At 32.1% G+C, this 10,538-nt stretch overlaps 1 protein-coding gene across 3 annotated transcripts in view; it reads right to left on the bottom strand.

Annotated features, from left to right (window-relative positions):
- Positions 1-516: 516 nt before the first annotated feature.
- syt2b (synaptotagmin IIb) overlaps positions 517-10,538 on the bottom strand; it is a 53,441-nt gene continuing 43,419 nt past the window's right edge. For all 3 annotated transcript variants that reach the window (XM_073851769.1, XM_073851771.1, XM_073851770.1), the window contains exons 5-9: positions 8,830-8,997; positions 6,897-7,064; positions 6,691-6,808; positions 6,472-6,605; positions 517-5,136 (exon numbers count right to left, since the gene is read on the bottom strand). In XM_073851769.1, the coding sequence (XP_073707870.1) occupies positions 4,921-5,136; positions 6,472-6,605; positions 6,691-6,808; positions 6,897-7,064; positions 8,830-8,997 (804 nt within the window). In that variant the 3' untranslated portion in view covers positions 517-4,920. The remainder of the gene's footprint in view (positions 5,137-6,471; positions 6,606-6,690; positions 6,809-6,896; positions 7,065-8,829; positions 8,998-10,538) is intronic.

Below are 10,538 nucleotides of genomic sequence, written 5' to 3'. Positions count from 1 at the left end.
CCAGCTGTTTTACTAAATAAGACCCTTATTCCTCAGCTGGGATCGTGTAGAGCCCTTCGAAGCTGCATTTAAAAAAATGCAACCCTGCTGAAAAAACAGCTAAAACCAGCCTAGGCTGGTCTTAGCTGGTTTATGCTTGAAGTAGTTGGTTTTAGCTGGTCTCCCAGTGGCCAAAAACCCCTCTAAAACCAGCCTGCTGACCAGCTAAAACCAGCCTAGGTAGCATTTAAATTTTTTTTTTTTTTTTTTTTTTTTTAAAGTATATCAATTTATATTTTTCTTAGAAAACGACCAATTGTAACACTACATAAGCTCCTTATTCCTCGGCTGGAATCGTGTAGAGTGCCTTGAAGCTGCATTGAAACCTTCAAAAAAAAAAATCCTGGAATGTTTTCCTCAAAAAACTTTTTTTTTTTTGGCTGAAGAAGGAAGACATGAACATCTTGGATGACAAGGGGGTGAGCAAATTATCAGTAAATATTCATTCTAAAAGGACTGACACAGCACTCCAAACAATATATTTAAAAGACCTTTATTTCCTAAGATTAACTAATCGATAACTCATGGATAAATCTGCATGTAGACGTTCTACTGGTTGGTTTTCATCGAGGTTTTTCACATTGGTTGTACAGGATGACAAGAAGCTACAAGAGCGGCCAGAGGAAAGGCTTTCTTTTTTCTTGGCTGGCCGACGTGTTAAATCGTAGAAGGGGATTTGAAAGCATGCCAAAGCATCCACGAAAGGAATCGACAACACTGGAAACCTCCACACAGGACGAACGCAAAAAGGAAGGCATCAGTTCTTTGGAAAAGTCTTTACACGGTGGGATGGACGGGGAGTGTTAGGAGATGTTAGTAAGCCGAGATGTTGGCAGTATTGCATCGGGAAGGTCTTTGTGACTACAAGGTCCGATATTAGAATGCAAAGAATGGAAAACGGTCTCAACACAGAGAGGGAAGGGGGGCCAGTCGACTGGCATCCACAGTGTCCCAGGGAAGACTGGGATTTTGTTGCTTGCTCTGCAGAGGAACACCAAGAGCCCTGCAGTTCGATTCACGTCCACAGAAGAAACATTAAGACATTATTCTACATTGGTCCTATTGCAAAGTACAACACACAGAAGCAGACAAATATTCCTAGCTAAGTAGCAGTCCAAGGCTGTTCAACCAAAGTCATAGAAAATAAACCATTACATACAGACTGAACATTCAGTGACCAAAATAATAAATATGAGCACACGTATAAATGGCCACTAAGAGACTATATTTATTCGTGATTAATTATCCATCCTGGCCTCTATATGTTTTGATTTAGACAAACATTCAGCTGCCCCCCGTCTAAAATACGAAAATACCTTAGCACTGCCATTTGATTGGTAATTTTTTAAAATCAACAAAACAAAGCATCAGATATGTGAAAATATACAGCAAACGCAACTTACAAATAAACGACAGAGCTGTATTGGGCTGGTTGTCGATTGCACACATATTGCATAATAAAGTCATGCCGTTGTACGTTTGGATCACACAAGTATGATAATACATCTCTCAATAATAATTTGTATTGCAAGCAATTATGTGAATACGCTGTTTATTATGTAGGTTGTCGTACTATAAACATGAGGGCATCCCTTTCATATATCCTTTCAATCATCGTGAAACCGTCTTTGAACAGACAGTTGCTCTCACACCATTTTGGCTCAAATCCGTGAAGGTTAACATTATTGATTGCTGTTGAGGTGTCTGTTTTGTCCGAAAACGATGAGCTCTTGTGAGGGCCCATGCATATGGCTTCTGGTTTCAGCAAGTGGTTTTACACACTGTACATTAACAGGTGAATCTCACGAAACAACGTTCAGGTAATATTTCACCCCAATATCAAAAGAAAGAAATGTACAGGGAGAAATGTCTATTTTAGGACCAACTCTTTTTATTTGGATTATTATTATAAAAATTAAGCACCTTTTCCCACTGAATTCTCATTACTTTAATGCAAAGCAATGCAATAAAACATTTAAATACAATTAAATTAAATATATAGTCCTTCACATTTCTAAATGCAGAGAGAAATGAAGCCTATTCTAGGACCATGACTACTTTTTTAGCACAATTTCCCAATGAATTACCATTACTTTAATGCAAAGTAATGCAATAAAAAATGTTAATAAAATAAAATTTAATATATAGTCCTTCACATTTGTAAATGCAAGGAGAAATTAAGCCTATTTTAGGACCATTACTACTTTTTTTTAGCACATTTTCCCACTTAATTCTCATTACTTTAATGCAAAGCAATGCAATAAAACATTTAAATACAATTAAAATAAATATATAGTCCTTCACATTTCTAAATGCAGAGAGAAATGAAGCCTATTCTAGGATCATGACTACTTCTTTAGCACATTTTCCCACTTAATTCTCATTACTTTAATGCACAGCAATGCAATAAAGCAATGCAATGCAATTAAACAAAAATTCTCTCTGAATTCTAATTACTTTAATGCAAAGCAATGCAATAAAGCAATATAATACAATGCAAATAAATAAATAAACAAACAAACAAAAAATAGTCCTATACATTTCTTAATGCAGGGAGAAATGAAGCCTATATTAGGACCATTGCTACTTTTTTTAGCACATTTTCCCACTGAATTCGCATTACTTTAATGCAAAGCAATGCAATAAAGAAATGCAATGCAATAAAACAATTAAAAAATAAATAAATTAAATCTTTCTCACTGAATTCTCATTACTTTAATGCAAAGCAATGCAATTAAGCAATGTAATACAATGCAAATAAATAAAATAAAATAAAATAGTCCTACACATTTCTTAATGCAGGGAGAAATTAAATCTATTTTAGGACCATTGCTACATTTTGCATTATTATCATAAAAATTAAGCACCTTTTCCCACTGAATTCGCATTACTTTAATGCAACGCAATGCAAAAAAATAAAAATAAAATAAAACATTTTTTTAATGCAGGGAGAAATTAAGAATATTAGGATAATTAACTTTTTGCATTATTATCATAAAAATTAAGCACATTTTCCCACTGAATTCGTATTACTTTAATGCAAATCAATGCAATGCAATAAAATAGTCTTATATATCTATAGTCTTATATTTCTTAAAGCAGGGAGAAATGAATCCTATTTTAGGACCATTACAACTTTTTGCATCATTTTCATAAAAATTAAGTGCATTTTTTTCACAGAATTCTCATTACTTTAATGCAAAGCAATGCAATGCAATAAAATAGTCCTACACATTGCTTAATGCAAAATACACTTTGTTTCTTCTGATTTTGTGGTGAAATGTAACCCAGGCCTGTTTTCGTGAGACTCGCCCTAACAAGACATTCCTGTAAATTCACAACCTGAACATTTTTATTTCTTATTTTTACATCGAAAGGACAGAATAAACACAGAAACGTGACAAACACATGGACAAAAAGAGTAAACAAACGCAAATGAAGTCAAACGGACAGCACAAGCATGAGTCTATCACTCACGTTTACACACAGCTCTTAATTCTCTGTTGCAAATTTAAAAGTATTCTGAAAAACTCTATATTAATATATTCTTAAATGTTTTACGCCCTTTCAGGGAAATTTCATAAAATGTGCATTCAGTGCATTTTCTTTCCTCTACATTTTTATTATCAAAAGGACAAATGCCACACACATACACAATATAATTATGCTCTATCGTTTAAAACATGCTTCTATGTACATCAATTGATAGGTACATGCTGTAGAAACCAATTTTGATCAATGCATATATACACAAGCATCGTTGGGGATGGAGCTGGAGTGGATCTGAACTCTTCGGATTGCTTTGTTTAGTTTAGGTTACTACTGCCACGTACTATTCCGTTCCAGTTAATACTTTGGCATCTCGAAAAGTGGAGTTTACTGAATGAAGTGAGTTTGAGCTCCGAAACAAAGGCGGCAGTGACGTCAACCAGGCTTTCAAGCGTATGTGAAACAGACCGAGATCACGAAAACACAACGGTGAGCTCTCAAGGACACGCCGACTGAGTGCATATTTCATTCGTATGATCCCACAAATACATTCACAGCCAGCTTTAGTGCCTGTCAGGTTTGGCCAGATGGGATCTTCTACATGTCAAAGACATGAACGTCTGGATTTGGCAACGTAATCGCAGCATTACAGTAAAAGAGATGTGTCTGTTCCATTACACTAACTGAGTAAACCATGCTTGAATATTTATTGCATTTATTTCATGACTTGTTAGCCCATTTATGCACTTATTATTGCAAAACCACTTTCTTTTGGGCACATAAATGCAATGTTTTTGTGTGTCTTATGAGCGAAAGGCCTAATTTACTCATCAGCAATGTAAACAAATCTGGTTGCTTGCTTCTCCCGGGATGTTTAAGTGAACATGATCATTGCTTTGTGCAAATGTGTGGATATTTGCAACATACACTCAGTATTATTTGCAGCTTACCAGTATATCCGACAAACATACTCCTTCCTGTTCGTGTGATAAAAATAAAAGCCTTGTGTATAATGTAAAATATTATGACATGTAGGCAAAAGTGGTTTCTTCAGGTGTGTCTACTGATTCTGCGTATTGTGTATTTGGCTGCAAAGTAGAAAACGGTGTCTAATATATCATTCTTGCTGGCTACTTCTCCTATTGCCATTTTGGTGCACAACGATATTCACAAATGTTCTTTCGGACCAAACGTGTCCGTTTCTCCTGCCTCGGTTTTTGCGCTATGTGGCGAATGTGATATTGTTCATCTTTTCAAGTATATTCTTTAGAATATTTTGATTGGCGATTATGCGAAACAAACTGGCGGAGCGCGTACGGATGAGTGAGTGTGGGGTGTCATGCAGTGGCGGGTTGGTTAGTTAGTTGGTTAGTCAGGTTGAGATGTGAGAAGTTACTTCTTGGCATTAAGGGCAGCCAGAGCGGCATCGATGTCTTCCTCCTGTTGGAGGGGATGCCACTGGGCGATGGGGCGGCGCGGGTTGGCCAACATGTCGGACCAGTGCTTGAGCGCCGTTCCTGAGGCTTTGCTGCCGATGAAGATCTTCCCGATGGCGTCGTTCTTGCCGATCTTATCGTAGTCGAAGACCGTCACAGCCACAAGGATTTTCTGAAGAAAAACAGAAAATCGTTTAGCCAAACTATACTGAATTATAAAATCCGGTAGCATCAACTACTATTCAAAATATGTTCGAATGGAAAACAATTGTTTGAAACGGTAATATTTCACAATATTGCTGTCTGTTTTTACTGTATGTTCAACAACTTGTGGTCAAGAAGGTGTTTAAATGCATTTTTATTTCAAAATTGTGAATCAAATTCAACCATTATTGTAGTATAGGATTATTTGGAGGGATTTGTTTTATTTAATTTTTTTATAGTACATTATTTGATCACACCTGCCCAGAAAAAACACATTTCTCAAATGGTAATTGTTTTTGGAGACAGTGGAAACATAAATGCTAAATTATTAAATGGTTACCATATAAAATAAAATATTACTATTTTTTTTGAGGTTGGAATAAAAGAAAATCCTTTTATGTGCATGTCCATGAAATTGTAAAATATCTATTGGATATGACTTTCCATTGACAATTGAGATACTTAATATTGGCTTTACACCCTAAAATAAAATGAACAAACAAAAAATATACATAAAATATTACAAATTACAAAAATGTCAGCTTCTGCTTAACCTATTTGTTTATAGCCTGTGACACCAACTATACATTCATTTATATAAATGTTTGTATTTTTTTTCTTAAATATATTTTTACATTATACTTTGTATCTTTTATATTTAAGTTCTATTATTTAAGTAATGTGTCAATATTGGTTAAATTATATCGCACTGTTATTTTTATTTATTTACTTATTTTTTATTTATTCATCTTTTTCCCTTGATTTTTTTGTTTCCACTGAATTTTCATTACTTTAATCCAATGCAAAGCAATCCAATGCGGTAAAACACAATACAATACAATGCAATGCAATGCAAGATAACAAAAAATTAAATGAAATAAAAAATAAAAAACAAAATAAATACAATTTTACAAAATAAAATCAATAAAACAAAAGTCTCAATGCAAAATACACTTTGTGGTGAAATGTAACCCAGATATGTTTTTGTAAGACTCACCTTGACAAGACATTCCTGTTTATTACAGGATTACCAATATTTATTTAAAAATAATGTCAGCTGCTTCTAAGAAAACAACTACTATAAACAATTGGTTTATAGCCTGTGACACCGAATATACATTCATTTATATAAGTTATTAATTATATAGAGATTTTTTTCTTAATATTTAAGTTTTTATATTTTCTTTTGAAAAATGTAAGGAAATGCAGTAAAGAATTAGAAAATATCATATTTCATATTATGTGGTTTTTCCAAACATAAATATAATACAATTTAAAAAGTTAAATATAAGTTCAAATCCACCTGCATCTGCTCCAGAGGGATCTCAAAGCTGAAGGATTCATTGTAGTACGGGTTCAGTGTGTTCTTCTTCACCGTAGTCTTCTTCTTCTTTAGACGCTTGCCGTTCTGCAATAGCTGGATCTTCACATATGGGTCTGCAAAAGGTCAAATGTCCAGTTAACTGCATCAAACATATTAAACGTATCTTGCAGGTCTCATATATCTCAGCTTGTTTCTCACCAGACAGGCCGCCCACGTCCATCTTCTTCAGGTTCTTGGCTTCGAGGATACAAACGGTCAGTTTGCCAGCAGTAGGAACGTAACGCAGAGAGATGCAGATGTCACCAAGCTTCTCCGGCTATATGGAAAAGATATCAATGGATGATCATTTATGCTTTGGTCTTGGACCAGTTAAAAATCATAATATCAGATCATCTAATAATCACCTCCTCTTTCTCAGCACTGTCCAGGTCTTTCCACTCCTCAATCGGCTGTCCCAGATCCACGGTGTTCATGGCTAGTTTAACCTCGCCGATAATGTCGTGCTTGGAGAAGCGGTCATAATCGTACACAGACATGACCAGCGTCTTCCCTCCCAACTCCTGGTAAGGGATCTAACATGAAAACCATTAAGAACAATCAACATAAATATATATCAAGGTGTTTCAAACTGTTTATATCGCCATTGATAGATAGATAGACAGATAGAAAGATAGCCTTTTTTTCATTTTTAAAATATTGAAATATAAAATGGACATATTTTATAAAATGCATTATATAATATATTAAATATAATATATAAAAAAGTGAGATTGTGAAACCAAACCATAAATGTTTTTGAATTTCTTAAAGTATATTAAAACTTTGTGACTAATGTGAATCAAACCTATCAACATTTTTTAAATAATATTAAATTACAAAACATGAACTAATTGTATAATATATTAAAATATATTAAATGTTATTAAACATTTTTTAAATATAAAATAAAAATGTAATTTACAAACTAAAGCCTTTTTCAATTTTTAAAATATTGAAATATATAATTAACATTATTTTATAAAATACATTATATAATATACAGTACAGTAAATATAATATATATATAAAAAGTGTGAGATTGTGAATTCAAACCATAAATGTTTTTTAAATAATATAAAAAATAAATATAATATGAATTAAATTGTTATATTAAAATATATTAAGAGTTATTAAACTTTTTTTAAAAGCCTATCAACATTTTTTAAATACAAAATATTATATATTCAAACTAATTTTATATGTAAAATATTACAAACTAAACTCAAGCTTTTTTATTTTTTAAATATTAAAATATAAAATTAATATTATATATTATATTAAATATAATATATAAAAAAGTGTGAGATTGTGAATCCAAACCATAAATATTTGTAAACATCTTAAAGCATATTAAAACTTTGTGACTAATGTGAATCAAACCTAAATATTTAAAAAAAAAAAAAATCTAAAATCGACTTGTATAATATATAAAATATAATGCATAATCAAATCATATATTTAAAAAATATATTGAATGTTTGTGACTGTGCCTCAAAGCCTATAACATTTATTTTCATTTTTTTTTACTTTTGTTTAAATATTTTATATATTATAATAAAATAAATTAAATATGTCTGACTATGTGAATCAAATGCAATAAACTTTCTTTTATTTTTTAAACATTAAAATATAAAATAATAATAGTAATATATTAAATCTACAATAATAATATAAAAATATAAAATAACAATATAATCCAATAGTTTAATATCCTAAAATATATTTTAGCATTTTTAAAGAAAATTACATTAAGCCTACAGTTGATTTTTCTAATTATGTGTTCTTCTAATTATTTTTCACATCATCTGCATGAGAAATCCTCCTCCTCACTCAGCTTTGTTTTCTCCCTCTCGCTCGTACAGTGTGCAGATACTGCCGGTCCGGTATTTTTAGAAACACAGTCAGCCATTCTCACTGTACGGCAGGGGCTTTGAAGATGCCCAATTGTTCCTGTCCTAGATCACTTTTCTCAGAGTGAGACTATTAGAGCTCTAACAGTGTCCACCAGAGGATGCTCGGCCCCTCCGGAGCTCATTACAGACTCTGGGAAACTAAAGCTCATTCAGGAGCTGCTGGAAGCATTACGACCAAAATGCTGGTGTTGCAGAAAACAGCCAATCAACACTAATGACAGACAAACATTACTATTTTTTTGTTTTTTTTTTTCAATATATGTAATGCGTTAGAGCCACGTTTTTACTGGTTATACAAGTTTTATTATATATTATATAAAAAAAATGCATTTAGAATATACATGCTTCTTGCTTTGAGTCATTTTTAAAATAGTAAACAGCTTACCTTGAAGACAAAGGACTCATTGAACACTGGGTTAAGGGTCTTTTTGTGCACCTTGGTGTCATACTTCTTCTTCTTGTCTGGTAGGATGAACACTTTAACGTAAGGGTCAGATGTTCCACCAGAGTCCATAGAAATCAGATCGGCACATTGTAAGATTCCCACAGTCAACTGTGGATAAAAACAAAGGGAAAATAGAAGCAAGAGAAGAGATGCAGTGAATGGAAAGAATATATTTTTGGTATATTTTAAATGAGATTAAATAAATAGCAATTTTTCTACAATTGTTCTTTGGGATGTGTTATCATACAATAAATGACAATACAGAAATTCTGAAAACTGACATTCTTGTTTATATATATATATATATATAAATATATATATAATATATTTTAAATAATAAATAAAGCAGCATAACTGTTTTAAACACAAATAATAACAATTATTAAATGCTGTTAGAATTTTTTTTGTAATGGTTTCTGAAGTATCATGTGACATTGAAGACTGGCTGAAAATTCAGCTTTGCATTACAGGAATAAATTATATTTTAACATATATACCAATAGAAATAACTTAGTTGAAATTGTAATAATATTTTACAATCTTTCTGTTTTTACAGTATTTTTGATCAAATAAATGCCTTGATGAAACTTTAAAAACATTAAAAAATATTTTTTTTCAGATAATCTGTAATTTTCTGTGGCTGTTTAGATGCAGTAAAAAAAACTGCATAAGTAGCAGATGTAGCAAAAACCAGTCATGTGTGCATTTTTAATGTTTGCATGTCTTTAGGGTCATTTATACATGTGAAAATGGGCTGAGAACTGAAAATACAGTAATCTGGCTCAGATTCAGACGGGAATTATGTTTTTCTGCTGATTAACCAATCATACAAGACCTTGCAAATGGATGTCGAAAGCATACAAAAAGCTACAAAAAGCATAATTTTTGTGGTAAAATGTGATGTGTTTGAGTAAAACACTAGCCACAATATTACTGTTTTTACAGTATTTTTCATCAAATAAATGCATCCTTGGTGATCAAAAACATTTAAAAAAATCTTTCGGACCCTAAACTTGTGTACAGTTCATGTCTTTTTCATGACTTCCACTGTACTCTTCCAGTGTAACGATACTCTTGCAATACCCTGTGGCTTTATGCATATCAAAATTATACTTGATTGCATTAAAACACATAGTAAGAATAACAGTTCACTGTCATTAATGTTTGTTTAAACTCATTCTGGTGAGCCGTAAGCAACTTCACCTACAGCTGTGACTCAGCAGATACTGAGGCGTGCTGTTAAACACCATCATTAGTAAAAGATACAGCACAGCATGAGTGCAAACTTTCTCTGAGATCACGATACAGGGAACTTTTAAGAGATGTATTAGTTAAAGAAACACTTCACCGAAAAATACTAAATCTGTCATTATTTACTCAGTCTCATGTCGATCCAAACACAAACATGCTGTTATTTTTTCAGTGGGAGACAAAATGAGAACTCTAGAGAATCTTCACAAAATTTCTATTAATTACTGCAACCACTTAATTTCTTAATCATATAATTGTGGCCAAATGCATCTTAATATATTTCAATATGAGACAGGATGAATACGGTAACTGACAATACATTTCATTAACAAACCAAAAAAAAAAAAAAAAAAAAAATATATATATATATATATATATATATATATATATATATATAT

The sequence above is a fragment of the Garra rufa genome, chromosome 12, assembly GCF_049309525.1.
Source record: "Garra rufa chromosome 12, GarRuf1.0, whole genome shotgun sequence".
NCBI classification, from domain to species: domain Eukaryota; kingdom Metazoa; phylum Chordata; class Actinopteri; order Cypriniformes; family Cyprinidae; genus Garra; species Garra rufa.
Note: the sequence above shows the minus strand (reverse complement) of the source record. Positions and strands in the feature narration are given on the sequence as shown.